The sequence below is a fragment of the Cnephaeus nilssonii genome (assembly GCF_951640355.1).
Source record: "Cnephaeus nilssonii genome assembly, chromosome: 5".
Lineage (NCBI taxonomy): Eukaryota > Metazoa > Chordata > Mammalia > Chiroptera > Vespertilionidae > Cnephaeus > Cnephaeus nilssonii.
The window spans coordinates 10,495,879-10,522,662 of record NC_137076.1 but is presented as its reverse complement, the minus strand read 5'-3'; the positions used below and the strand labels follow the sequence as shown (position 1 = coordinate 10,522,662).

Genomic DNA, 26,784 nt, shown 5'->3' with positions numbered 1-26,784 from the left:
TCCAAGTTCGGGACTCAATATTTGTTCTTGTAAAATAGCACATTATTAGATGTGTCTCAGTCTCCCTGTTTCTTAGAGCCTCCATCATGTCACCCTGATTTACTCTTCCTCCATCCCCAGGCATAGTTTCAGCTCTGACAACCTGGGTGCTTGTGGTTCCATTACAAGCTCTTACAAGCCAAAGACAGAGCCCTGTGGCACCCCACTAGAGGTATTCCAGGGGTACAGGTATCCATTGATTTGCATCCTTTGTGCATCTGGCCCCCAACTCTCTGTCTTTCCTATAAAGGTCTCAGAGGTGAGCTTGGTAAAAATTCACATGCAGTTATATCTTGTTTGCATTTGTCCAAGGGAAAAATTCAAGTGATTCTGTATTTTTGTTTTTTAATCTGTAGAATCTGACCAGATGAGTTCTTAATGAGCCCACGAGGGCTTCCAGTTCTTGCCTTCCTCTCCTGAAGGTTCACATTCCACCCCTGTGATGACTAATTTCTGATTTTCCTCAGCGATTGACAGAAAACTCGGATCTAGAATGACACCCATACCCACTCCCACCTTCAGCTACTCTTTTTTTTTAAATTATTGATTTCAGAGAGAGGAAGGGAGAGGAGAGAGGGATAGAAACATCAGTGATGAGAGAGAATCATCGATCGGCTGCCTCCTGCACTCCCACACTGGGGAACGAGCCTGCAACCTGGGCTTGTGCCCTGACTGGGACTCAAATCGTGACTTCCTGGTTTGTAGGTCAATGCTCAACCGCTAAGCCATGCCAGCTGGGCTTCTTTTCTTTTTTAAAAAATATATTTTTTATTAGTTTCAGAGAGGAAGGGAGAGATAGAACCATGAATGATGAGAGGCAATCATTGATCAGCTGCCTCCTGCATGCCCCCTACTGGGGATCCAGCCCAGAAGCTGGGCATGTGTCCTGACTGGAATTGAACCATGACCTCCTGGTTCACAGGTCGATGCTCAACCACTGAGCTACACCAGCTGGGCTACTCTTGTTTTCTGAATTACTTTCCTCTCATTTAAAAAAAAAATATATATATATATTTTATTGATTTTTTACAGAGAGGAAGGGAGAGGGACAGAGAGTTAGAAACATCGATGAGAGAGAAACATCGCTCAGCTCCCTCCTGCACACCTCCTACTGGGGATGTGCCTGCAACTAAGGTACATGCCCTCAACCGGAATCGAACCTGGGACCTTTCAGTCTGCAGGCCGACGCTCTAGCCACTGAGCCAAACCGGTTAGGGCTCCTCTCTCCTTTTGATGCTCTTCCTTTCTCCTCCTGCCCAGCAGGCTGAGGCCTAGCACCTGGGTGTTCCCACATTCATTCATTCCAAAGTTTCAAGGCCTCTTGAGGGAGGATGGAGAAAAGGGCACTGGTGTGTGGGGTGGGTTGTTGGAGAAGAACTCTTGGGTTTGTTACTCAGAATCCAGGCTGACCTGAGTCACAGCCAGAAGGATAGGGCCTGACCCTTACCCTCTCTGGGGGACTTTTTCAGGGTGTGTCTGGTGGCTACTCCAGGAAACATGGCCAAGTTTGCCCTGAATCAGAACCTGCCTGGTAAGTGTACAAAATGGTAAGTGTGCACAGGCCCACACTTGGTGCTGGTGTGTGGACACAACTCTGCAGTTCCCTTCTTTGCATAGTAGCCAGAGGGGCCCTCTGTGTTGCCCTGTCACATGTGGAATGTAATCTAACATCGCATGATGGCCCGGGAGTCCCCCTCTGTCTGGCCTCATCTCACCTCTCCTACTCCTCTCCCCCTCTCTTCCATTACTCTGCTCTGAACCCCTCAACTCACCCTTTATTCCAGCCCACCCTGTCCCCCCCTCCCCACCTCCAAGGACCTTTGCATGGGCTGTTTTGTTTTAGGAACCTTCTTCCCCAGCTGATTCCCCCTCATCACTTGGCCCTGAAGAGGAGAGCCAAAGTCATGCCTCCTCCAGTTATTCTCTACTTCACCTTATTATTGCCCTAAGCACCATTTGTAATGTTGGTGTTTATCTGTCTCCTACAAGACAGAGATGTTTGTCTAGTTCGATGCTTTGTCCTCAGAAAAGTGCTTGACATGTAGCAGGAGCCTCAATAAACGTGTGTTTGCATGACTATTTGGGTGCACATAGGCATTTGAGCCTTGGGTGTGTAATGGCTTGGTGCAGAAGGAGCCCTGCCAGTGTGTTGCGGTGGGGAGGGGTACCCCTGGCCTGACGCCCCTCACACCCCTGTCATACCCGCAGACCTGGGTGGCTCTCGCCTGTGCCACGGCCCGATCGGGGGCTCCCGCAGCCCGAGCTCATCCTACACGGTGGAGACGCCCTATGGCTTCCACTTGGACCTGGATTTCCTCAAATACGTGGAGGAGCTGGAGCGCGGCCCCGTCGCCCGTCGCGCCCCCAGCGCCCAGCCGGCACGCCGTCCCCGCGCGCGCCGGGTCGGCATCACGGGCGCGCGTAGCCCAGGGACCTGGACATCCAGCGAGTCCCTGGCTAGTGACGACGGGGGAGCGTCGGGTGCACTCTCTCCGGGCGCACCCACTTGGTTCCTGCAGCCGCCGCTGTCGCCGCGCGTGCCGGTGCGTAACCCGCACGTCGAGGACATGCTCCTGGAGACCAGCCGACGTCTGGAGCTGGCGCAGGCGCACGAGCGCGAGCGCGAGGGCAGCCCGCGTGGTTCGGGCCGCAGCAGCCCAGCCCCAGGCTCCGCCGCCAATCCCGCCCCTGCCTCGCCAGGCCCAGCGCAACTGCAGATGGTGCGTGAGCAAATGGCCTTGGCGCTGCGGCGGCTGCGCGAGCTCGAGGACCAGGCGCGCGCGCTGCCCCAGCTGCAGGAGCAGGTGCGCGTGCTGCGTGCGGAGAAGGCGAGGCTGCTGGCTGCGCGCCGGCAGCCAGAAGACGATGTGGAGGCCGAGGCGCGCCCGGACAAGCTCGCACAGCTGCGGCGGCTCACCGAACGCCTGGCGACTTCCGAGCGCGGCGTTCGCGCCAGGGCCAGTCCCCGGGCGGACGGCCTGGACGAGGAAGCTGCGAGGCGCAGCGAGGGCGCACTCCAGGTCCTTGACGGGGCGGCAGGGACCCCCGACCGGGAGCCCCAGACGCAGGAGCCTGGAATCCAGGCCGTGCTGGGGACCCAAGAGGCAGAAGCCCAGGCAGTGCCGGAGACCCGGGAAGCCAGCGTGCAGGCGGTCTCCAAGACCCTTGAGGCGGACGCATGGGTGACCGAGGCGCTGCTGGGGCTGCCCGCTGCCGCCGAGCGCGAGCTGGAGCTGCTGCGCACCAGCCTGGAGCACCAGTGCGGGGTGAGCGAGCTCCTGCGGAGCCGGCTGCGAGAGTTGGAGGAGGCCCGAGAGGCTACGGAGGAGGAGGCAGCGGCCCAGTCTCAGTCGCGCGAGGCTGCAACCCAGACCCCGTGGGGTTGTGTTGAGAAGTCCACGCAGACCGAGCCTCCCGCGGAGGTCCCTCACCTGACGCAGAGCCCATCTGGACTCCCAGATGGGGACAGGGCCATAGCGCCCGCGGGTGAGTCCCGACCTCTCCCGGAGCCCTGGCTTGATGACCACTGGTCTCGAATTCAGTGCCCTTATCTGATCCCTGGCAGGCATCCTCAAATCCATCATGAAGAGGAGAGACGGAACACCTGGCGCCCAACCCAGCCCCGGACCCAAGAGCCTGCAGTTTGTTGGGGTCACCAACGGAGAGTGAGCATTTCCCTCCGCCCCTCATGACAGCATCTGTGGGAACATGGTCTGGGGTTTGAATTCCAGCTCTACCCCTCAGTTTTCTCATCTGGGAAATGGGGATAGCCAATCCCACCTGGCAGGACTCGGGAACGAGCCCACAGGGGAGGTTCAGCAGATGCCTCCCAAACTGCCCCCAGGTACGAGAGCTCATCCAGTGAGGAAGACAGTGACAGCGAAGATGGTGCTGCCGATCCCCCGAGGAGCAGCTCCTGTGGCTCTGAGGACGACAGCGGCCAGGGATCCGACTCGGGCACCCCCGGACCTCCCAGCAGCGGAGTCGTTCGGGAGCCGGAGCCGGAGCCGGAGCCGGAGCCTCAACCGGGTGCGCAGGGGAGGTGAGCAGCGCCAGAACTCGAGTGGGGACCGTTGTTCTCTTTCCAGTTTCCGCGCCCCCACCCCCACCACTCCTGAGCCTCTCCCGACCTCTTCGGTAGGTGCGAACTGAGCCCGCGATTGAGGGAGGCGTGCACAGCGCTGCAGCGGCAGCTGAGCCGGCCCCGTGGAGTCGCCCGTGACAGCGTGAGTGCGGGAGGAGACAGTCCTTTACAGATGAAGTCGTTGAGTCCGCCAAGGACCTCCCCTGATGTCCTTAGAGAAGCGCCTCTGTTGTCTAGAGTTGGGGGAGGGTCTGGAGTTCCGTCCCCTAGCGCCTGGGACCTCCACCAATCCCAGGCTCTAAAGGAATCTCCCAGGACCATGCTGATCCTTACCTGGTTCCCTAAAAGGATCCCGCCCCAAGCACTGATCAAAGCCCCAGGCCCACTCTCGGACTCTCCCCCCCCCCCCCCAAAGAAAAGCGCTCACCTTCCTCCACTCCAGGCTTCCCCACAGGCTCTTCCCCAGAAGAGGATCCCTGCTCCTGTGAGCCCGGGGCCCAATGTACTCCCTCTTCCAAAGGGGTGCGGCCCCATGGGTCCCCACGGCCCTCCTCGGACAAGCAGTGACCATCCTCCCCCTGCCTGGACTTCCAACCCCAACTCTGTACCACCCCTGCCATGGCACCGGGACGTCGCTGATGCTTTCCCCTGTCCCGGCAGGGTGCAGCGCGCCTGGTGGCCCTGGAGTGGTTTCGAGTGTCCAGCCAGCGCCGTTCGCAGGCTGAGCTTGTAGCCGGGGTCCTGCAGGCGGTAGCACGCCTGGGACAGGAGCTGCTGGCCCACGTGGTGAACCTGGCGGATGGCAACGGGAACACAGCCCTGCACTACAGCGTGTCCCATGGGAACCTTGCCATCTCCAGCTTGCTGCTGGATACTGGTCAGCATGGAGGAGGGGTGGGCAGGGCACTAGGCAATGGGGTGGAGGACAGGTAAAGGAGAGCCTGGGCAGCTGGGAAAACCTGGAGAAATGTACAGAGATGGGCTGGCCAGGCAGATGGGACCACCATCCTTCACTGGGTGTTTCAAGAGCCAACATGGACTGACCTGAGCGCTACCCCTGACCCTTCACTCACTTTCCAGGCTTTTGAATTATGTTGCCCTAAATTTAGGGGCATTGTTTTATCTCTTAGCTTCCTTAACGGTGAAATGGGAATGCATCATCTCCCTGCCTGGACAGCTGGAACACCTGTGTGTGTCAGGCATGCAGTAGGAAACCCCAGCCCTGGTGCTTCCTAAGTCCACATGTCCAGCCAGCTGCCTTTCCAATCTTGAGGGAAGGTGCTCACTGGTCAGGGCTGTGACTACCATCCTGGTCTGGGACTGTCCCTTATCCTCTGATTCCACTTCACACATTTCCATCCCCTGCCTCAGGAAGATACATGGTCCCAGGTGTTGCAGAACCCAGACAAGTACCAAGAGCAGACTAGGCACCAGGTAGTGCTGGAGTGGGCCACCCATGCTGCTTTGCCCATGGGACCAACTGCCCAAGAGCCCTTCCGAGTGCCCTCCCTCAGGCCCAGTAACCTCTGGGCCTGCAGGTCTTGGTGACCAAAGGAAGGTCACAGCTACTCTGGGCTGGTTACCAGGCTGGGGCTTGTGAGGGGGTGATGCATTGGTACTTTTCTGGGCATCCTCTGCCTTAAAGGGGGATTGGCTGTCATTCATGAAACCCAAGGCTCCTTGGACGCTTTCACCCTGTATTGAACTCCATTCAGCCAACTCCCCATCCGTCACCACCAGTATCCCCCAAAACCCTACCCACTTGCAGTGTCAGCCTGGTCCAACCTCCCCCAGGACCCTGAACCCTCAATGAACCTCACTTAGGGGCTGCTTTCCTTCCATCCCTCCAACTTGGCTTCTCAGTTCCTTGGCCTGATCCTCTCCTGTCACCTTGATGTATCAGCCTTACACTTGAAAGGTCACCTTAAAACCCTGATGTCACCTCCTCTATAACCTTACTCCCCAACACCCCTCTTCGCAACTTTCACCCCCCTGAGGTCTCAGCTTCCTCTCCTATTCCCTAACTCCAACCATCCTCAATCTTAAGGGACCACTAGCCATTGGCCCCAACCCATCTCTTTGGGATACCAGTCATACAGGATTGGGGCCTACCATGACCTTATTTTGTTACATCTGCAAAGAGCCTGTTTTCAATAAGGTCACATTTACAGTTCATGTTTTGGAGGACACATTCAATGTCACAGGCTTAGGGAAGGGGAGGATTCCAGAGGAACATAAGTTAACAGCTTCACAGGTCATGGTGGACAATAGCGTTTATTCCAGGAGTCAACAGGAAGGTTTTAAATAGACTGGACCAAATTTCTTTGAACTATTTCTGGCTGCTGCAAGGAAAGGAGGGGGACTTGGATCAAGGTGAACCAGTTGGCAGTTCTCTGGGGGAACAATGGTGGCTTGTAGCCATAAAAATAAACATCCCTTATTGAGTGCCAGGTGGAGAGAGGGTAGAACACTGAATAGGAGGGAGGAGCCACATGGTACTTGGTGTGAGAACCTTGTAGGCAAAGGGGAGTCAATTCATGATGCATGGGGACCACCTATAACACAAATGAACCAGAGACTGGGAGAGGTGACCCAGGTTGGGCTAGGGGTGTGGGCTTAGTTGACTGATCCCCTATCTCTTAGGAGTCTGCAATGTTGACTGCCAGAATCAAGCAGGCTACTCAGCCCTTATGTTAGCTGCACTCACCTCTGTTGGGCAGGAGGACATGCCTGTGGTCCAAAGACTCTTCCAAATGGGCAATGTCAATGCCAAGGCTAGCCAGGTACGTGGATTCTTACAGTTCAGGAACCAACCCTGATTTTGACCTCCCTTCCCCTAAAACGCACCCAGTCCTGTCTTCCCCACTCCTCAGACAGGGCAGACAGCCCTCATGCTGGCCATCAGTCATGGCCGACAGGACATGGTAGCAGCCCTGCTAGCATGTGGGGCAGATGTCAATGTGCAAGACGTGGACGGAGCCACAGCACTGATGTTTGCCAGTGAGTACGGACACCTGGAAACTGTCCGGTTGCTACTGGCCCAGCCAAGCTGCGATCCTGCCCTCCTGGATAATGTGAGCTGCTGTGGGTGGGGCTGGTTGGGTAGGCAGGGCACCCGTGCCTTGGTTCACTGACCTAACTGTCCGTTTTTCTTCAGGAGGGCACCAGTGCCCTGGCCATGGCTCTGGAGGCTGAGCAGGATGAGGTGGCTGCTCTGCTGCACGCCCACCTGAGTTCAGGCCAGCCTGGTCCCCCGGTGAGTGTAGCTCCAACCTCAAGCAGCAAAACTTGACAGCTGCACATTGTGTGAGGATACCCAGCATGCTCTAGGAAGGTCTCCCCTTCCTACTCCCTCAGGGAAATGGTGGGAGAAACAGGGGGTTTAATCTCCTATGTGTCTGGGACACTTCCTCCATTTTATAGATTGAGACCGAGGCCTGCAGAGGGAAAGTGACCTGATCTATGATCAGAGGCGGCCTGGTAGTTTCTCTGTCAGTTACTGCCCCCAAAGAGGCTCATAGCAAAGGAGTTAAGGACCCTTTGTAGTTAGGCCTGGTTGGGGAAGAGGATGCAGGCTGCCTGCAAGTAAGAGCTTCAGAATTGGAGACTGGATCAGCTTGCCAGCAGCCGGCAGGTAGGGAACACCCAGTTTGTCCCTCAAAGCGGAAAGAGTAATACTCAAGGCTAAATCAGCCTGCCCACCCTGCTCTTTCCAGCAGAGATGTGGGAAAGGAAGCATGGTTAAGTGCCTCTTCCAGGTCAGATGGGGTAAAGGCAGGATTCAAACCTAGGCAGCCTGGCCCCACTGTGAAGGAGCTTTTCCTTAGACATGACCACAATGGAGAGGAACCAGACTTCCACTAAGTTAAGCATCCTTGAGTCTATGGCATCTGAAACCCACAGCATTCTGTCCACAAGAGTGTGACATGACCTCCACCACCTTTCTCACCAGTCGCCCCCTGACTCTCCCACGGCCATGCCTGGTCAAAGAGGAAGCAGCGACAATGGAGAGGACCCCCAGTCTCCATGAACGGCCTCGCACAATGGACCTGGATAGGGTGGGGTGGTGAAGGGTTGACCTTCTTTCTTAATAAATAAGACATTTCTAACTAAACTTGTATCTTGTTTTAGGAGCACATATAGACACTTGGTTTCCTTCTTCAAAAAGAAAATGCCTTGTTGGGGTAGAACCTCCCTCCCCCAGGTTTCCAGAATGCAAAGAGGCCAGTGACCCACCAGAAGGTATTACAAGCCTAGTGACCCCAGACAAGAACCCGAATTTACATAAACACTTTATTAACAGTGGAGCATCTTCCCCAGGGGCTATGTGGTTCACCCAGCCAGCCAGGACCCTGTAAAAAGACCCAAAGATGAGATGCTGACAGGCCTCCCAGCAACTGGCAAACTCCCTCCCCCGCCTTGCAGCCCGTTTCTACATCCTCACCCTCCTCCCAGAGCCCTCACCCCATGGGCTTGCCAAAGCCTCCCTACCACCAGCCGGCTCTCAGTTCCCCCATTCCGGTACTGCACTCACCAGACACAAGTTCAGCGCAGCCTCCGGGCCTCTCGCTCTGACTCCAATAGAGTGAGCACGTCGCCCTCGCGCACAGGGCCTTTCACGTTGCGGATGATGGAGCGGCTCGTGTCGTCCATGAATTCCACGCGGACCTACGGGAGCCACGGGAGTGGGGTGGGGCGGAGAGGCGTGTGGGCCAGCCACGGCCAGGCACCAGGGGGTGGGCAGCAGATCTAGATTTAAGAGGGCGTAAAGGGGGCGGCCCAGGGAAACTCGGAAAGGGGGGGTGAGGCTCGCTGGCAGGTAGGACTGGGCCGGGAGGAAAACCAAAAAGGGCGGAGACTGGCGAACAAAGCTCTCGAGCGCCAGAAGCTGCCACCATGGGGAGAAACTGCAGCTCTGGGCCCGTTGGGGACGGGTGCATACGCGGCAGAGCGTGACACCCCACAGTGTCCATTGAGACCGCTGAGCCAAGATAAAGAGGTTCCCTGGAGCTCAGACCCGGCGGGCAGGACCCTGGTGGGGGTTCGGACCCTCCAGGAAGCCTGGGATAAGGGGTTCTCGGATTCCAAGAGGGAGAGTCCCCACCCGCTCACCTGCGTGCACTGCCCCTGGGAACCGGTCCTGCCTAGCACCTTGGTAACCTGGTGGAAAGAAGCTGGGGTCAGCATTGCCCGGCCCGGTTCCCTTCCCCCTACCCCACCGGCCTCACTTCGGCCCTCAGCACCCGCACCCTCCTCACCCTGGCTAGCTTGATAGGCTGCACACGACTCGTGTCCATGATGGCGGCAACAGTCGGGCGGAAAGGGGTCACGTGCTTTTGGGAGATTCTTTATACGCCGTCCTAGCCCCGCCCCCCGCTCTCGCGAGATTATGCACACATTTCCCAACAGCCCCCGCTGCAGCGCTGCTGCCGGCGCCCTTCAGCGCAGAGAGAAGATGGCGTCCGCCACCCGGTTTATCCAGGCGCTACGGAACTGGGCCTCCGGGGTGCGCGGGGCGGGAAGGCAGGGCCGCGCTGGGATGGGCGTCGGGGGCTGCGAGCTCCGTGCGCCCGGGACCCGCTCCTTCACTCTCTCCTGTACCCTGGGTCTGAAAGCCTAGGTGCCAAGATCTCCCCGGGCCAGGCCCCTCGCTCAGCCCGGGACCCCGAACTCTTGAGGCCTTCAGCCCGGGACACACCCACCTCCACTCCCACCCTTTGGCAGGAGACCTGGCATCTCCCTAGTTCCTGACCGTATTAGCCTTGGATCTGGTGGTCCCGGCCCCGACATCCTTTTCACAGGGCCCATATCCCTGTCTGCCTCCACATGCCCATCTCTCTCCTTCCCTTCATTTATCTCTCCCTGGGCTGTCCCTCTCCTCTCCTGGGGTGCCCTGCTGGCTGACCTCCTTCCTTTCCTCCTCCCACAGCACAACTTGCAGGCGAAGCTGCAGCTACGTTACCAGGAGATCGCCAAGCGGTGAGCAGGCCCCGCTCGCTGCTCAAACCCTCGCCCTGTTCTGTCCTTCTTCCACCAAAAACAAAACCCGTGTTCCTTTAGACCCTGAAGCCCTGAGCCAAAATCCTGCCTCCAGCTTCCTGGCAGGTTGTGAAGACAGGTTTGCCTTTGATCTTGCTAGACTGTGTCGTAGGCTGCTGCTCTGGGAAACAGCCGGATTGGGCGTGAATTCTGGTTGGGAATCGTTGTGGTTTGCAGTCCTCAGTGTGGCCTTGCCAGTTGGTGGTATCATCCCCAAGCAATGCGTGGAGAGACTAAATCATTTGCTTAAAGCCATTCAGAAGCTGTTAAGTGACACCTGGGACTTGAACCCAGAAGTGTCTTGATTTCAACTCATTAGTGTCCAAAAAGTGCTTGAAATTTACAAGCCCTTGCCATGTCCTCAGCCTTGGGGATACCAGTGCAAACAAGAGAAGTTCTGGTCCTCATTCCTTCATATCCTAGGGAGAGAAAAACGTAGGGGAAAAACACAGCAGGCCAAAACAAAAAACAAAACCCCACGTTATTCTGGAATGCTACAAAGATAAATGAGAGTAATCTGGAGGGTTACTATCTCGGGTCATGTGGGTCAGGAAAAGTTTCTTTTCAGGGATTGACATTTGACTCCCCTAAATGATGAGAAGGAGCCAAAGGATAATTATTGAAGAAACGTTCTGGGCAGAGAGAACAGTGAGCACGAAGGCTGTAAGGCCCAACAGAGCCAGAAGTAGGAAGGAGGCCAGTGTGATGGAAACAGGTAGGAAAGGGGGATAGCAGTATAAAATGAAGTCAGTGGCAGGCAAAGGTAAGGCAGTCTTGGAGAGTTGGCAGTGAAGGCATTAAAATTGACTAATTGACTAATAACCAAATTGACTAATTCCTAATATCAAAGTTTAAATTGCTTTTCCATCCAGGGTTTGGGTCAGTTGAGGAAACTTGTAAAATTTTCAGCTTCTTTAGGGTATTGGTGCCCCCTAGTATTTCATTTGGTCTTTCCCTTTCAGCATTGGTTTGTTTTTTTTCCCTTTTATTTCTTCTTTTTTTTAAATTGATTTCAGAGAGGAAAGGAGAGGGAGAGAGAGAAACATTAATGACGAGCCTGACCAGCTGGCGTTGCCTCAGTGGTTGAGCATTGACCTATGAGCCAGGAAGTCACCGTTTGATTCCTGGTCAGGGCACATGCCTGGATTGTGGACTCAATCCCCAGTGAGGGGAGTACAGGAGGCAGCCGATCAGTGATTCTCATCATTGATGTTTCTATCATTCTCTCCCTCTCCCTTGCTCTCTGAAATCAATTTTTAAAAAAAGAAGAAGAAACATCAATGATGAGAGAGAATCATTGGTTGGAATCGAACCCGGGACCTTTCAGTCTGCAGGCCGACGCTCTATCCACTGAGCCAAACCAGCTAGGGCCAGCTCTGATTCTTTATATCTTCTCTCTGCTAGGTTGCAGAAAACTGGCCATTCCTACAGAGATCATCTCTGTACTCCAGGGCTGAAGCAAATTCTAACTTCCACACAGGACATTTTGAATGTTAAATTTTTAAAATTTATCTGTATTTGTTTTTTAAAAAAATGCACAATGACTATCACTTGTATTAAGAAAAAACTTAAATCCTGGCAAAATGATTACCAGACAAAAAGTTTAAAAATATGGTTGAATGAAAGCCCAGTTTTTAAAAGATTTTTCCTATCATTTTGCCCTCCCTCTCTGCTATATTTTCTAGGAAAGCGCCTCTTGAGGTTAGGGTTTCCTTTTCAGGCTTCCAGCTTCTTTGTAAATTCACCCCAAGCCCAGAACAGAGCTCTGTTCACGCCCCTTTCTGGCTGCAGCCACCATGAGGTGACAGGAAATGCAGAGGCCTGGGAGGCTTGGAATACAAGGTGCTCTTTGAGTTGTAAGACTTGATCCCAGCAGGGTTCTCCAGAGCAGCAGTCGCCAACCTCTCGGACCTCATGGACCACTGTCCGCGGACCACCGGTTGGCGACCGCTGCTCCAGAGAGTTCCTGAAATAGCTGGAAACTCAGGATTTATGTAGTCTGGCCTTTGGGAGGGAGCCCCTCAGAATGAGCTATGTTTGGAGCTTGTTGCCCGAGCTTTTACTGATTAACTACTGGATAGGTAGTGGGCAGAGCCTCACAGCCTGGCTTCTTCATTTCCTGAGTATCTTCAGGTGGAAGCGAGGCCAGCTGCCAAGCTTTGGGTCATGGGGAGGGTGGGAACAGGCCCAGGTGTTCAGACGGGGCCTACCCCTTCCATGGGTTTCACAAAAGGCCATTCATCCATTTGGGGCAGGTAGGGGACCTGCAATGGAGCAGACCCAGCTCTCACATCCAAAGCCTGGGCTGCCACCTGCTTCTAGGCTCTGGACCAGGCGTCCTCAAACTACGGCCCGCAGGCCACATGCGGGTGTTTTTGCCGTTTTGTTTTTTTACTTCAAAATAAGATATGTGCAGTGTGCATAGGAATTTGTTCATAGTTTTTTTTTAAACTATAGTCCGGCCCTCCAATGGTCTGAGGGACAGTGAACTGGCCCCCTGTTTAAAAAGTTTGAGGACCCCTGCTCTGGACCCTCTCCAGGCATGTCCCTCCATGACAGTGTACCAAGGGATACCCCTGGCCTGCAGCCTGTCCCAGTGACAGGTGACCAGCCCTGCCCAGCCAGGCAGTGAGAGCACTTAGGGCTTTGCTTTAATGCTGATGTCCTTTTTCCTTAGAACTCAGCCTCCTCCCAGGCTCCCTGTGGGCCCCAGCCACAAGCTCTCCAACAATTACTACTGTACTCGTGACAGCCGCAGGGAAGCCACGCCACCTTCCATTGTCATGTCCTCACAGAAGGCGCTGGTGTCAGGCAAACCAGCAGAAAGGTGAGGATGCCACATACTCCTGCAGCCAGCCTGTTCTCTTGCCTCTGCTTTTCAAGGTCCCATTTACTTAGCATCAACTATGTTGGGAACTGTGTTGCCAGGAGCTTTTCTTCTGCAAACTCATTTAATCCCCACCTATCCCAGTGTGTAGGGGTTAGGGCCTCAGGCAGGGGTGGGTTTCCAGCAAATCAGATAAAGTTCCAGGGTCCTTTAGTTTCCGGTGTACAGTATAATGATTTCATACCTGTATATATTGCAAAATGATCACCAGAGTAAGTCTACTTAGTGTTCGTCATTTTACATAGTTACAAAATTTTTTTTGTAATGAGAACTTTTAAAAATATATATATTTTATTGATTTTTTTACAGAAAGGAAGGGAGAGGGAGAGGGATAGAGAGTTAGAAACATCGATCAGCTGCCTCCTGCACACCTCCTACTGGGGATGTGCCCACAACCAAGGTATATGCCCTTGACCAGAATTGAACCTGGAACCTTTCAGACCGTAGGCTGCTCTATCCACTGAGCCAAACCAGTTAGGGCTGTAATGAGAGCTTTTAACATCGCTCTTAGCAACTTTCAAATGTACAATACAGTATTATTAACTGCATGGGTGGGGTCCTGCAGGCCCTGCCCCCAATCAGGTTGGGGGAACCGATTGGGGGCAGGGCTGGTTGGGGGGAGGGACTGTGGGCTGTTCATTGGCCAGCCAGCCCCACCCCTGGTCATAATCCCAGTGAAGAGGACAATTTGCATATTAGCCTTTTATTATATAGAATAGTCACCATGTTGTACATTACATCCCAGGACTCACTTATTTTATAAATAGAAGTTTGTACCTTTTAACCCCCTTTGCCCACCCACCACCCTCCACCCCTGGCAATCTCTTCTCTGTATCTGTGAGCTGGTATGTGTGTTTGTTTGTTTTTTAGATTCCACATATAAGTGAGGTCATATGGTACTTGTCTTTCTCTGTCTGACTTATTTCACTGAGCTTAATACCTTCTAGCCCTCTAGGTCCATCCATGTTGTTGCAAATGGTAAGATATCATTCCTTTTCCAGCTCAGCTTTGGCAGCTACTGAGAAGAAGGCGGTGACACCAGCTCCTCCCATACGGAAGTGGGAGCTGTCCCAGGACCAGCCTTACCTGTGATACTGCTCTGGGCCACCTGACTGTGCCCTCAGGGCTACCGAGTGCTTCCCCTCCTCTTCCATTCTGGGAGAACTGACCTAACTTGTGACAAATATATTATATTGTGCTCTCGAGTATCACTTCCATTTTTACTTAAAAATATATATTGATTTCAGAGAAGAAAGGAAAGGGAGAGAGAGAGACTTCAATGATGATTGGCTGCCTCCTGCATGCCCCCTACTGGGGACCAAGTGTACAACCTGGGCATGTGCCCTGACCAGGAATTGAACCGTGACCTGTTTCATAGGTCAACACTCAATCACTGAGCCATGCCAACTGGGCCATTTTTACTTTTAAAGTGACACTGGGTTTACTTGGATTTCGGGGTGAAGTTGGTGCCAAATCTCTTAACTCTGTGAATGCTTCAGGGACAGAGAGGGATAGTAGTTCTCGGGCTCCAGGATGACATGTCACAGACATGGATGACATGGTGCAGGGAGCCCAGAGATGTCCCATCCCTTCTCCAAGGGCCTGGCTCTATCCCTGAGAGTGGTGGGCTGGATTTCAGGGCTGTGGGGGTTGGGGAGGCTCTGACTGAGAAGACAGCAGGGCCAAAGACATGCTCATGTGGACATTGGCTAGTACCCTCCTACTGTGGCCCCTGCCTGACTTTGACCACCTTGCAGCTCAGCAGGGAAGGCAGAGGGCAGCAAGGTGGCTCATAGGTAAAGCTCACCTAGGACAGGTGAGGCAAGGCCTCCCTGAGCCAGAAGCCTTTGCTCAGGGCGTCGGGGTACAGGGGGTGAGGCAGAGTCAGCCAAGGGAAGTAAGGGGCTTGTGCCTGTGGAGGAATGAGCAGGAAAATAAAAGCCAAAACAAAGTGGTCCCAGTCTGGCTGCAGGAGCAACATAGTGACCTCAAGTGGGGGGTGGCATGGCTGCCCCATGAAAGAACCCCGCAGCCTTTCCAAAGGTTAAGATCAGCTGTGTGCCAGGGGAGTGGAAGTGGAGAGCAAGGCAGGAGGTATAAGTGTCCAGAGTGGGCATCTCCATGCTAAAAGCTCATCAGAGATAAGGAGCCCCACAGGCAGAAACTGGAGGAGGTGGGGTTTTGGTTGGGGTAAATGGTAAGTGATCAATCAGATTCAGGAAGGTCAGGAGGGAAAGGAAGGCTGAGCAGGGTATGTGGGAGCTACAAGGAGGGCAACCCTGGAGGGCTTCAGAAGACCCCAGGCAAGATGTGCCATTGAAGGTTTCAGAATAGTTTTATGACCCAGACTTGAAATTTGGCGAGGGAGTAAAATCGGACACCTGAGCTCTTTCTGTGTGCTAGGTACAGTTCTGAATGCTTCCTGTCCATCATCTCAGCTCCTTCGATCCTGTGAGGTCACCACTGTTGTCAAGCCTCCAACAGCCTTTAAGGCCAGACACTCCTACCCCCAGTCCTATTTGCTACTCTTCCCACCTGCTTCTGCACCCTTGCATCTTGGCTTCTTACCCATTTCCCCTGGGAGATTATTATCAGAAAATATAACTACTCCAAAAGCAGCTATAACTTCCAACATTTTCAAATAGTGAAGTGTGCCATCGACCGACAAATAGAACCATTTCTGTGAAAATCTGTATGCTGTAGTGTAGCTTCACAGGAACAGGGTGGTAAATACTTGCATATCCGGCATAATGCTGAAGGACAGTGATTTGTTTGGGTGAGGTCTTGCTGGCAGTGGGACTTGCTTCTGAAGACAGAGCTGTAGGTGAAAATATTTCCTAGAAGAGAACACAGAAACCAGATTGGCTAGAAAGCTTGCAGAAGGTTTGTTATTTTATGTGCCTTCTGGGTGAGTGTGAGAAGTGAAAACCCAAGGATTGCCTTCACATATCTTGTTCCAGAAGCGAAGATAATACTTCCCTGTTGGGTACATGAGCACTAAATGAGACCCTGAGCGTGAGTGCATCCAGGTGCCAGGAACAGGATGTTCATTTTTTTTTTAAGTTTATTAGTCATCTGGAAAACCAGATGGGCTGAGCCCCCAAATGGCGCCAGCCAGGATGTTTATATTTAAAAGCCCACTAGGTAGTAGGTACTGGGGACACAAGAACAGCATTCCTGAGCTCCTGGGCGTGACATTACAGTTGGGAATCAGACACTAAACCAAAATAAGTAAAAATATATAATTTGTCGGGTGCACCAAAGAAATACAGTAAAGAGGGTGTCAGCTGCACAAAAGATTAGAAGGCAGAGATGGGGCGTTTCTGAGGGGAGTGGTTGCCATATGAAATACGATAGTTAGGCAGTACATATGCTGCGGCATGCATGTAGGACGTTAAATGTAAGTAGACGTCAACAAGTTCCTTTCCATCCCTCTGTACCTTTCGCTGTACCCTATCAGGGAAAAGTGCGAAAGTCTCAAATCGCGGGTCCCCTCGCTTTCGGACATTTACGGTAGGCTTAGCGGCCAGACCTCTGTGGTGCTTGGGCCCCGCCCCCTGGCGGGTGCGCGCGTGCGCGGGAATCAGAGCTCCTCCAGACCCAGACAGCGCGGGCCAGCGCCGGGCGTGGGAGGCACGTTGAGCGGTTGGATGGCACTGAGAGGAGCGCAGCAGAGCGCGGCTCTGGGGCTGACACTGCAGCTGCTGCTCGGCTTCGTGCTGGGCCTGGAGGCAGCCCCGACCCCGTCCCGGGTCCAGACCACAGGTGAGTGAGCTCCGCGCTGCCCGTGCGCCCACCTGGCCAGCCGCCTAGATTCGTCCCTGCCGGCACCGCTTCGCCATTGGCTGCGCCGCACTCCGTCCGGACACTCCTCCCGCTTGTGGCTGTTGACTCTTTGGGAAATTGTGCGAGTTCTCACCAATGGAAGAGTTCACTGCCTGCCTGTCACTACCGTGCTCTGGCCCTGCTCACACCCCGCACCTGCTCTGCTTTATCGTCACCCATTGTTACCTCCAAGCCGTCCGTCCTTCAGCCCAGCGCGGGCTCGCCCCAGGCCCTGGTTGTCCGACCTCTAACGCTGCAGGGTCGGTCACCTGGTACCTGGTACCTTCCGCAGCAGCAGCGCCTTCCAAACCCTCCCGTCTGAGCCGAGGCGATGTGGCTGTTTCCTCGGCGGCCATCCTCCCACCTCCCAATCTCTGCACTTTTCCCCTCTAGCCTTAGAGAACGAAAGGTCTCCCTCCCTGTGACCCCTGGCCGATGTGATGTTGGTGGCTGTCTCAGGTTCCCAGAGGCAGCTGGGAGGGTTAGAGTGACCTCCCCGTGTGCAAAGGTGCCCCTGACTTTCAGCTGTGAACTCAGGTTCACACACGTGGGTTCTCCTTTTATCTGGTCCTCTGCCTCATCCCAAAGTCCCTGCCTTTTCAGGTTAAATGTTCCTGTAAGGAAGGCAGGACTCATGTTAACCAAGTACCAAACCCTTTACAGGACACTGAGGTAGGGACTCCTAACTGCTCCATTTACAGGCAAGAAAACCAAGGCTGGGAGGAGAAGTCCCTGGTCTGGTCCCCCAACCTTATGAGGTGGAGTTAACTCTGCTCTGCTGCCCACTTTACATTGGGACACACACTCCCGCAGGCCAGGGAGAGACGTTGTTGCTTGTCCAGGCCAAGACTGGCTAGGCCTGGGGGGTAAGCTGAGCCTGGATGCTGACAGTCCCCCATGGGCAGGGAAGGAGGCCAGCTCCAGGTTGTCCACAGCTCTTCCCGGCTCCACCGAGCTCGGGGACGGTGTGGCCTACAGCTGCGGTTGGGCCTGGAGGCCTGCAGAGGAGCCAGCTGTGGGGAGTGGGGTGTTTGGAGGCTCAGGCCCCGTGAGTAAAAGTGGAAGGGCAAGTGGACCAGCATCAAATGGGGCCAGGCTGCGGCCACGCCAGGTATCTGCTACCCATCTTGCTGCATCTAGGAGGAAGCCCTAAAAGTCACTCTCTTGCTCTGTCCCTCAAACTCAGGTTCCAGCTCCTTTTGTGCTCCTCCAGCTCAGCATACAGCTGATCCCTTGCTGTCAAGGATCCAGGAAGGCTCAGATCTCACCTGCGTGTGACCCATGTTCACTTACTGTCAGGCACCACCCTGGGCTTTCGGTCACAAGGTCATGGTCCTGGCACACTGAGTGTCCAGTCTAATCCATATCCGTTTGAAGACGGTTGTTATAAGTGGGAGGCAGAACCTCAGGAGTCTCTGAGAGGGACAGGAAACCCCTCCTAGGAAACATATTGAGAGCTGAGGGCTGAGGAGGAAATCACCAGGTAGAGAGGAGGGAGGAAAGGGTATACTGGGCCAAGACACAGCACAGACAAAGGCCCTGAGGTGGAACAAGCCAGGCTTCTTGGTGAAGCAGTGAGGAGGCCACGACAGAGGGAGCTTTGTGAAGAGGAAAACGTGGGAGGAAGCGAGGTTCCAGGAAGGGTTGAGGGCTGGGCTAGGCCTTGTGGGTCACATGGAGGAGGTAGGATTTGGTTGTGAGAGGGCTGGTGGACCAGGAGACGGCTTTGAGCAGACAGGCCCACTGGGTTACCAAATGATGTGGCTGAGAGGTCTCCAGTGTCCAAATGGAGATGAGGTTGAGGGCCTGGTGAGGCAGCCCGTTCAGGATGCGGAAAGGGGTCAGATCTGGAGGAATTTAGGAGCTGAGATGATAAAGCATGGTGACTAAGCTGATCTTTTACCCCTTTGCTAAGCAGGTGGCATGTCCTGGGCCTGATCCAGGGCAGGTTCAGAGATGGCCCCTCCCCAGGTCTGTTTCCCCATGCGGTTTGGAGAGAGTCCTGGGGAGGCCATCTGACCATTTGGAGCTTGGCAATGACTCCAGTATCAGTGAGACCTGGGTTCAAACCCTGACTCTGCCACCAGCTGTGCTGCTTCCGGCCTGACATCTCCTCAGTGTTCCCTTCAGAATGGGGATCGCAGTAGAACCTGCCCAGTAGGGCTTGTGGTGAGGCTGTGAACTCTTCGGCTTCAAGCCCCGCATCTAGTGGGTCCTCAGCAAAGGGTGACCACCAGTACGGTTCCAGCGCCCTGGGACCTGGCCCGTCTCCTGGTGTTCGCAGCCAGTGACTACTGGACTTCTGGAGGGGGTCCAGACTCAGGCCTCCCAGGCCTCACTCGTGTTCATCTCGCAGGCTCACCCACAAACTTCCCGTGCCGCATCAGCGGCTACTATGTGCCCTTCTCCTGGCATTGCGATGGTGACCCGGACTGCCCTGATAGCAGCGATGAGGAGGACTGCAGTGAGTGGCCGCACCTTGGGGCGGGGCTTGCAAGGATGGGGCCACAGGAGGTGATGCTTGTGGAAGGGTTGTAGCTTTTAGGGGGCACATTGGGGTAGGGCCTGGTGGGGAGGGGGGGCGCTGTAAGGAGGGAAGTCTGGGTCTCAGGCTTGAGAAGAGGTGAGTTTACACGGAGGTGGGGTTAGTGTGGTCTTGGACCAGGAGGCTTGCAAGAGGATGGGCTGTGGGGAGTACCTGGGCCCTGTTGTGGGGGCGTCAGGGACCTGACTGACTCTGTACTCCAGAGACAGAACTGTGCACCCAGGATGGGCAGTGCTCACCGCCCAAGGGCAGCCTTTGCTCTTGTGACAGCATCGACGACTGCCCCGATGGCATCGACAAGACCCTTCTCAACTGTGGCCGCCAGCCCTGCCCGGCAGGGGAGTTCCGCTGCCTGCTGGACAACACCTGTATCCTAGATACCTGGCTCTGTGATGGCCACCCAGACTGTCCTGACTCCAGTGATGAGCTTGGCTGTGGTATGTGCCATGGGACCTCCTCATGGCTGGAGCAGTGGGGAGGGCTGGTCGTTAGATGAGGATGTCTGACACCACGTGTGTGACCAGGTGCGAGTGTGGGCTTGTGCCTTTGCTCTTGCCTGCATACCTGTGGGGGCAGTGAGAGGTCACTCCTAGCACCAGTGCTCACCAACCTCACTCAGTCTGGGATGGAGGATGTGCCTCAAGGTCTCCCTCAGGCACATGGAACACCTGCTCACCCCCCGACACACACACACATACACGCACAAACACACACACACACACCCCTTCCCCAGCTAATGAATGCCTGGATTTATTGCAGGAACTGAGACCCTCCAGGAAGGCGTGTCTGTGACCACGGAGAGTGTCACCTATTTCGGGAATGCCACAGCCACCTTTGTCAGGAACCAGGACTCAGTCCAGTCTGGAAATCGAAGTGCCTATGGGGTTATTGCAGCTGCTGGTATGATGAACAGGCCCTCCCGCTTCTACTCCCTGGGCCTGGGGCAGCTGCTCCTAGGAGCTGGGGCTTGGGGAGGGGACAGGCTGCAGACCCCAATCCCCATGCATTAGGATCTTGGTGGGTGTGGGGCTCCTTCCACTCCCTCACCAATCCCCTCTGTCTGTTCCCCACAGTGGTGCTAAGTGCGGGTTTGGTTGCTGCCATTCTGCTTGTGTTGTCCCGGCTCCTGTACCCGCCGGGGCTGCTGGTGGCCATGAAGGAGTTCTCAGAGAAGAAGACCTCACCGCTCTGAGGATGAGCCCTTGCCATCATGTTGCTGGGGCCCTGAGTGTGGCAGCCATGGGGAGTGCATGCGGCTGCTGGCACACCAGGCCTCAGATACGGGTTCTTGTGACCATAGTACTGCAGACCTGAGTTCCTGTGGACTTGACCCTGGAAACCGGATGTGCCTGACCCAGCCCCTGAATGTGGGGAGCCTGGATTGGAACATGCCCCACCTGGGGTTGGCCCCAGGCCGCTCCAGGGTGGCCTGTGCGTAGACACTGCTCCTGCCCTGCCCCGTCTGAGGGTGGTGATTAAAGTTATTTTGCATCATCTGCCTGCTTCTGGGCCTCTGTCTCCCTCTGCCTCTGCCGGGTAGTCTGGGCAGCGCCCACCTCTGTGGCCATTCTGCTTCTAGCTTCCTGGGACCCAGAGCCGGGGCGGTGGGGCAGCCTGTATTACCCACAGGCTTCTTCAAGGAGAGCAGAGCTTGGGCATTGCCTCCTGGAGTCCAGAGGATCCCTGTCTGTCATGGCTGCCTCTTTGAGATGGCAGCTGGTTTCTGCTCCACCGCATTTTAAAATGTAGGTTTTGTTATTCAGGTATGATGAGGCCAACAGATCAGGAGAGGACACGTTGTCCTCGGCTCAGAGGACACGTTGGTGTGGCTCAGAGGTTGAGCATTGACCTTTGAACCAGGAGGTCATGGTTTGATTCCCAGTTGGCACATGCCCAGGTTGCAGGCTCAATCCCCAGTAGGGGGAATGCAGGAGGTGGCTGATCAATGGTTATCTATCTCATTGAGGTTTCTATCTTTTTTCCTCTCTGAAATCAATAAAAAAGAAAAGACTGCCCTAGCTGGTTTGGCTCAGTGGATAGAGCATCAGCCTGCAGACTGGAAGGTCCCAGGTTTGATTCTGGCCAAGGGCACATGCCCGGGTTGCAGGTTCGATGCCCAGTGGGGGGTGTGCGGGAGGCAACCGATCAATGATTCTCTCTCATCATTGATGTTTCTATCTCTCCCTCTCCCTTCCTCTCTGAAATCAATAAAATATATATATATAAAATAAATAAAAAATAAAAGACACATTGTGTCCTGGCCACTGTTTTACCAGTGGTTAGAGCATTGGCCCGTACACCAAAAGGTTGTGGGTTTGATTCTCGGCCAAGGGCACATACCTGGGCTGCAGGTTCAATCCCTGGCCCCGGTCAGGGTACGAGCAGGAGGCAACCAATAGATATGTCTCTTTCACATCTATGTTTCTCCCTCTCTCCCCCCTCCCTTCCACTCTCCAAAAATCAGTGGAAAAAATAACCTTGAGTGAGGATTAACAAAGAAGAGAAATGTAACTAAGAGGAGGGGGCCCACCTCTGCAGGTAGGGCCACACAAAGAAACCCTGGCAGTCAGGAGGCAGAGGGCAGGAGAGAAAGGGGCCAGCGGTGTGGGTGCGGCAGGGGAAGCAGGCCTGGACTGCTAGTTGGAATAGTCTCAGTGGGCTCGGCACAGGCACTGTCTGTTTTGCGTCAGTCTGTTGATAGAGATGCACTCAGCTAGGAGGGCCTGAGACACACCTGGGTGTTGTGGTCTGTCTCAACACATTTCCCTGACGAGAGCCAGTGTTGTGGCTTGCCCGGCCCTTGTAGGGAGAGGGATAGAGAGTTAGAAACATCAATGAGAGAGAAACATCCATCAGCCGCCTCCTGCACACCCCCTACTGGGGATGTGCCTGCAACCAAGGTACATGCCCTTGACTGGAATCGAACCTGGGACCCTTCAGTCCGCAGGCTGACACTCTATCCACTGAGCCAAACCGGTCAGGGCCCTTGTGGTTCTTAGTATGATCCGAGGATGCAACTCAGCAGCAACCATCAGGGAACCTCAAGGAACAAGATTTATTACTCATGGGTCCTGGAGCTTGCATGGCAGGCTCAGGGCCACTCGGCGTGATTGGGGAGCGAGGGATGGCACGGACCTGGGGGTTCTGCCTTTATTAGGGACTGAGGGTGAGTCATCTAGGGTTGCCTGGGTTCTCTGTTGGTATATTTAAAGCATAAGAGCAGGAATGAGGGCGCGGGAAGGGAGGAGCAAGGTCACTCAAGTGGTCAGTTATCTAGGTCACCCGGGCTTTCTGAAAGAGGGTCCTTTATGTGTGGGAGCAGCGTGATTCCTATCTGGGTTGTCTTGCTAGTAGACTGGCATTGTGTTTATTCAAGCTGGATGTCTTTTGAAATGGATGCCTCAGCTATCAAAAGCTTATTTTCATCCCTAACCAGTTTGGCTCAGTGGATAGAGCGTCGGCCTGCGGACTGAAAGGTCCGGGGTTCGATTCCGGTCAAGGGCATGTACCTTGGTTGCGGGCACATCCCCAGTAGGGGGTGTGCAGGAGGCAGCTGATCGATGTTTCTCTCTGATGTTTCTAACTCTCTCTCCCTCTCCCTTCCTCTCTGTAAAAAATCAATAAACTATATTTTTTATAAAAAGCTTATTGTCAGGCACTTACACTATACTGTCCCTACTTGGCACCTGGTCCTGGGGTGATCAGGGCAAGGGCATAATGGCTCTGGATTGGTTGGTTTGCACATTAAAGTTGAGTTGTTTGCTATCTCCAGGAACTAGCTAACCCCGAGGAACAGTCCCTCCCTGGTTAGGGAGACCCCAGTTGCCAGAGCATCAAGAATGCAGAAAATAGCCGAAACCGGTTTGGCTCAGTGGATAGAGCGTCGGTCTGCGGACTCAAGGGTCCCAGGTTCGATTCCGGTCAAGGGCATGTACATTGGTTGCGGGCACATCCCCGGTAGGGGGTGTGCAGGAGGCAGCTGGTCGATGTTTCTCTCTCATCGGATGTTTCTAGCTCTATCCCTCTCCCTTCCTCTCTCTAAAAAATCAATAAAATATATATATTTTTTAAAAGAATGCAGAAAATATAGACCAGCAGGTGAGTCTCTGTGGTTGAGCATTGACCTATGAACCAGGAGGTCACAGTTTGATTCCAGGTCAGGGCACATGCCCGGGTTGTGGGCTCAATCCCTAGTGTGGGGTGTGCAGGAGGCAGCCGATCAATGATTATCATCATCATTGATGTTTCTGTCTCCCTCCCCCTTCTCTGAAATCAATAAAAAAATATTTTTGAAAAAAGAATACAGAAAATATAATTAATATACAGTAGGTCCTCGGGTTACGTCGGAGATCCATTCCTACGCGACGTAACGCGATTTTCGCTGTAAGTCAGAACCCACCTACATAAGCACCTACGTCACTCACATGGGGCACATACACAGCAGTAATGAAGTGAAACAGTAAAAAAAATTTAAAAGAAAGATAACAATTCCTGACCTTGTGGTAAATAAATAATAAAAAACATAAAGCACATATGTACATACGTCAAAATGACAGAACTTTTATTTTTTTATATAAATAAATGGGAGATGGCGACATAACCACGAAACGACGTAACCCGAGGACTGCCTGTACATCCTAACTGCTGGGTGATGAGGACAAGGCTCTTCTCTGACCTTCTTTCCTCATCACTGACTGGGGTGGCCAGGGCCCCGATAGCCTCTTTGTGGGGCAGTGACCTCGCTGACATCCTTGTAGGTGGTCTGGATAGTCGTCATCAGCTGGCTCCATGCAGCCCAGTGCTGGGCGACACCAAGGCCCCATGCAGGGTCCATACAGGGTCTTGGGGAAGGAAGCTGGCTCCTGATATAAGATGTTTGGAGCGGATAAAGCAGGTGGGTGCACCAGGAAGGCTTCCAGGAGGTGGTAAGCTTGGTTTTGGGACTCTGCCCCCACTGGGGGAAGGTGGTTGAGGGAGGTTTTGGAGTCTAGGCCTTAGGCAGCACGTTGGGGGCTGAGTTCTCTGTGGGGCAGAGGGAGTTGAGGCTTGGGAGGTGGGCTGCTGCCAGGATAGAGGGGCCTTGGGTGACCTACCTTCCACGGTACAAGGCCTTCCCTCTGCACCCTGGGGGTGCCCCCGAGCTGGCCAAGACGTCCTGTCAAAGAGATGGAACCGTGGTGCTGACAGGAAGGAGTTATCACAGAGAGAAGGGTTTTCTTTTTTAAATTCTTTGATTAGAGAGAGAGAGGGAGAGAGAGAGAGAGAGAGAGAGAGAGAGAGAGAGAGAGAGTAAGGGAGAGAGAGAAACATCGATTTGTTGTTCCACTTATTTATGCATTCCTTGGTTGATTCTTGTATGTGCCCTGACCAGGGATCAAACCCACACCTTGTTTCAGGGGGACACTCTAACCAAATGAACTACCTGGCCAGGACCGAAAACAGGTTTTCCTTGTTTTTAGGTTCTGGGGTTTTCCCCTTTGCTCAGGCGTGGGCAGCTGCAGTGGGCCAGGGGCTATGGGGCTGGCGGCAGGTGTCACACGCTGCCTAGCAGGGGCCTAGGGTTTGGATCTTTCTGAGATGTCACTTGGGAAGCCAATCACTGCACGCCTAGGAGCTCCCCCCAATCGTGGGTATACTCTCGTGGTTCCGGGCTCACCAAGCTGCCTGCTCCCCCCATTTTTTGTTTTGTTTTTTGAGGAACCCAAACGTTCAGTTTATTTAGCTAAGGCTGACGAAGCCATAGCATGAAGAAAAGCTGCAGTCGCCCTAGCTGGTTTGGCTCAGTGGATAGAGCGTTGGCCTGTGGACTGAAGGGTCCTGGGTTCAATTCTGGTCAAGGGCATATGTCAGTGGGGGGCGTGCAGGAGGAAGCCGATTGATGATTCTCTCTCATCATTGATGTTTCTATTTCTCTCTTCCTCTCTGAAATAAATAAAAATATATTTTGGAGGAGAAATAAAGAAAAGCTACAGTCATTGGAGACAAATGGATGATTTTATAAAGTTAAAATCAAAAGACTTAAAACATGGAAAATTCATTAAGTATGAGATGTCATAAAACACAAAAGTGACCACGAGAATTAAAAATATGTTTAATAAACCGCAGACCTGGTAAATGGGCTGTCCACAGCCTTCTGTGGAGAAGGAAACGCCTTGTGTTCTGACAGCACTGCACCGCCGGCTTACTTCCAGGGGTTGGTGGGACAGGAATAGGAACCACGTTGTTGCGTGGCGATGTCATTTTCACGTCTGACATTTGCTTCTGGGAAACAGTGCGGTCTATCTCTGTCAGAACTGTCTGAAAAGGTGCTTCTGCATGTGTAGAGTCTAGAGCTGATGTCCCAATGAATGCAAACCATTCTTTCCGGCAAAAATTCTTGCTTCATGCGTAGGAACTGCCCTGAGATGACGCACATCACTCTTACTGCCCGCACGCCTGATGACGATGTTACTATCAGCATGATCTCTCAGCTCTTTCCGCCATCGCTCTACATTTTCATATGTGAGATGCTTAGCAATGTCACCAGCCAATACGGCACCTCCAGCTCCATGGCAGTATGCTGAGGTGACAGCTCAAAGTCGCTCCTGCCCAGCGGTGCCCCCTACCTGTGCCTTTACTGTTTCCGCATCAACCTGGACGCTTCATGTGGCAAACTCTACTCCAGTGGTGCTCTTGCTTTCAAGATTAAACTTGTTTCAAGTAAATTGAGAAAGGAGATTATTCTTTCCAACACTGGAATCTCTGATAAGGACAACTTTGAAGAGGCTGACGTATTTGTCTCGTGAGCGCCCATAGCAAGGAGTGAAGGGGCAGGAGTAGCGATGGTATGGGTGGGACCAGGGGGGTGTTGCCTCATTACTTTTTTTTTTTTTTTTTTTGCCTCATTACTTTTTAATGTTACTATCATTTTACTTTTTCAAGTTTAAAAACATTTTTCAAGTACAGTTGACGTTCAATATTATATTAGCTTCAGGTGTGCAGAATAGTGGTCAGACACTTATATAACTGAGGAAATGTCCCCCCCCCCCCCCCCCCCGCCGAAGTCGGGGACCCACCTGACACCAGACAATTGACCATATTCCCTACGCCATACTTACATCCCTGTGATTACTTTATAACTGCCATTTGTACTTCTTAATCTCTTTTCCCTTTTTTTACCATTCCCCAACCCCTTCCCACCTGGCAATCATCAGTTTGTTCTCTGTATCAATGAGTTTGTTTCTGTTTTGTTTGTTCATTTATTTTGTTTTTAGATTCCACATATAAGTGAAATCATATGGAATTTGTCTCTGCCTGACTTTTTTCACTGAGCTTAATACTCTCTAGGTCCATCCATATTACTGCAAATGGCAAAGTTTCATTTCT

At 53.5% G+C, this 26,784-nt stretch overlaps 4 protein-coding genes and 1 pseudogene across 5 annotated transcripts; 3 read left to right on the top strand and 2 right to left on the bottom strand.

Moving 5' to 3' along the window:
* Positions 1-1,508: 1,508 nt before the first annotated feature.
* KANK3 (KN motif and ankyrin repeat domains 3) lies at positions 1,509-8,237 on the top strand. Its single transcript, XM_079771556.1, has 10 exons — positions 1,509-1,570; positions 2,248-3,525; positions 3,605-3,704; positions 3,884-4,081; positions 4,181-4,265; positions 4,784-5,000; positions 6,767-6,906; positions 6,997-7,197; positions 7,281-7,379; positions 8,076-8,237. Exons 1-10 carry the CDS (start codon positions 1,537-1,539, stop codon positions 8,151-8,153), a joined length of 2,430 nt encoding a protein of 809 aa, XP_079627682.1. The 5' UTR covers positions 1,509-1,536; the 3' UTR covers positions 8,154-8,237.
* Positions 8,238-8,397: 160 nt separating this feature from the next.
* RPS28 (ribosomal protein S28) lies at positions 8,398-9,488 on the bottom strand. The gene is made up of 4 exons (XM_079771559.1): positions 9,382-9,488; positions 9,236-9,283; positions 8,658-8,791; positions 8,398-8,475 (listed from the first exon to the last, which is right to left on the bottom strand). Exons 1-3 carry the CDS (start codon positions 9,418-9,420, stop codon positions 8,669-8,671), a joined length of 210 nt encoding a protein of 69 aa, XP_079627685.1. The 5' UTR covers positions 9,421-9,488; the 3' UTR covers positions 8,398-8,475; positions 8,658-8,668.
* Positions 9,489-9,511: 23 nt separating this feature from the next.
* On the top strand, positions 9,512-14,254 carry NDUFA7 (NADH:ubiquinone oxidoreductase subunit A7). The gene is made up of 4 exons (XM_079771558.1): positions 9,512-9,629; positions 10,053-10,102; positions 12,840-12,989; positions 14,051-14,254. Exons 1-4 carry the CDS (start codon positions 9,513-9,515, stop codon positions 14,139-14,141), a joined length of 408 nt encoding a protein of 135 aa, XP_079627684.1. The 5' UTR covers position 9,512; the 3' UTR covers positions 14,142-14,254.
* A 2,124-nt stretch (positions 14,255-16,378) lies between these two features.
* CD320 (CD320 molecule) lies at positions 16,379-20,915 on the top strand. The gene is made up of 5 exons (XM_079771557.1): positions 16,379-16,814; positions 19,231-19,338; positions 19,623-19,856; positions 20,179-20,319; positions 20,493-20,915. The coding sequence occupies exons 1-5, from the start codon at positions 16,700-16,702 to the stop codon at positions 20,609-20,611; spliced, it is 717 nt and encodes a 238-aa protein (XP_079627683.1). The 5' UTR covers positions 16,379-16,699; the 3' UTR covers positions 20,612-20,915.
* Positions 20,916-24,406: 3,491 nt separating this feature from the next.
* Positions 24,407-26,496, bottom strand: LOC307100321 (ras-related protein Rab-11A-like; annotated as a pseudogene). The gene is made up of 3 exons: positions 26,475-26,496; positions 25,527-26,197; positions 24,407-24,441 (listed from the first exon to the last, which is right to left on the bottom strand). The product of its transcript is annotated as a ras-related protein Rab-11A-like (transcript).
* Between the last annotated feature and the right edge of the window lie 288 nt (positions 26,497-26,784).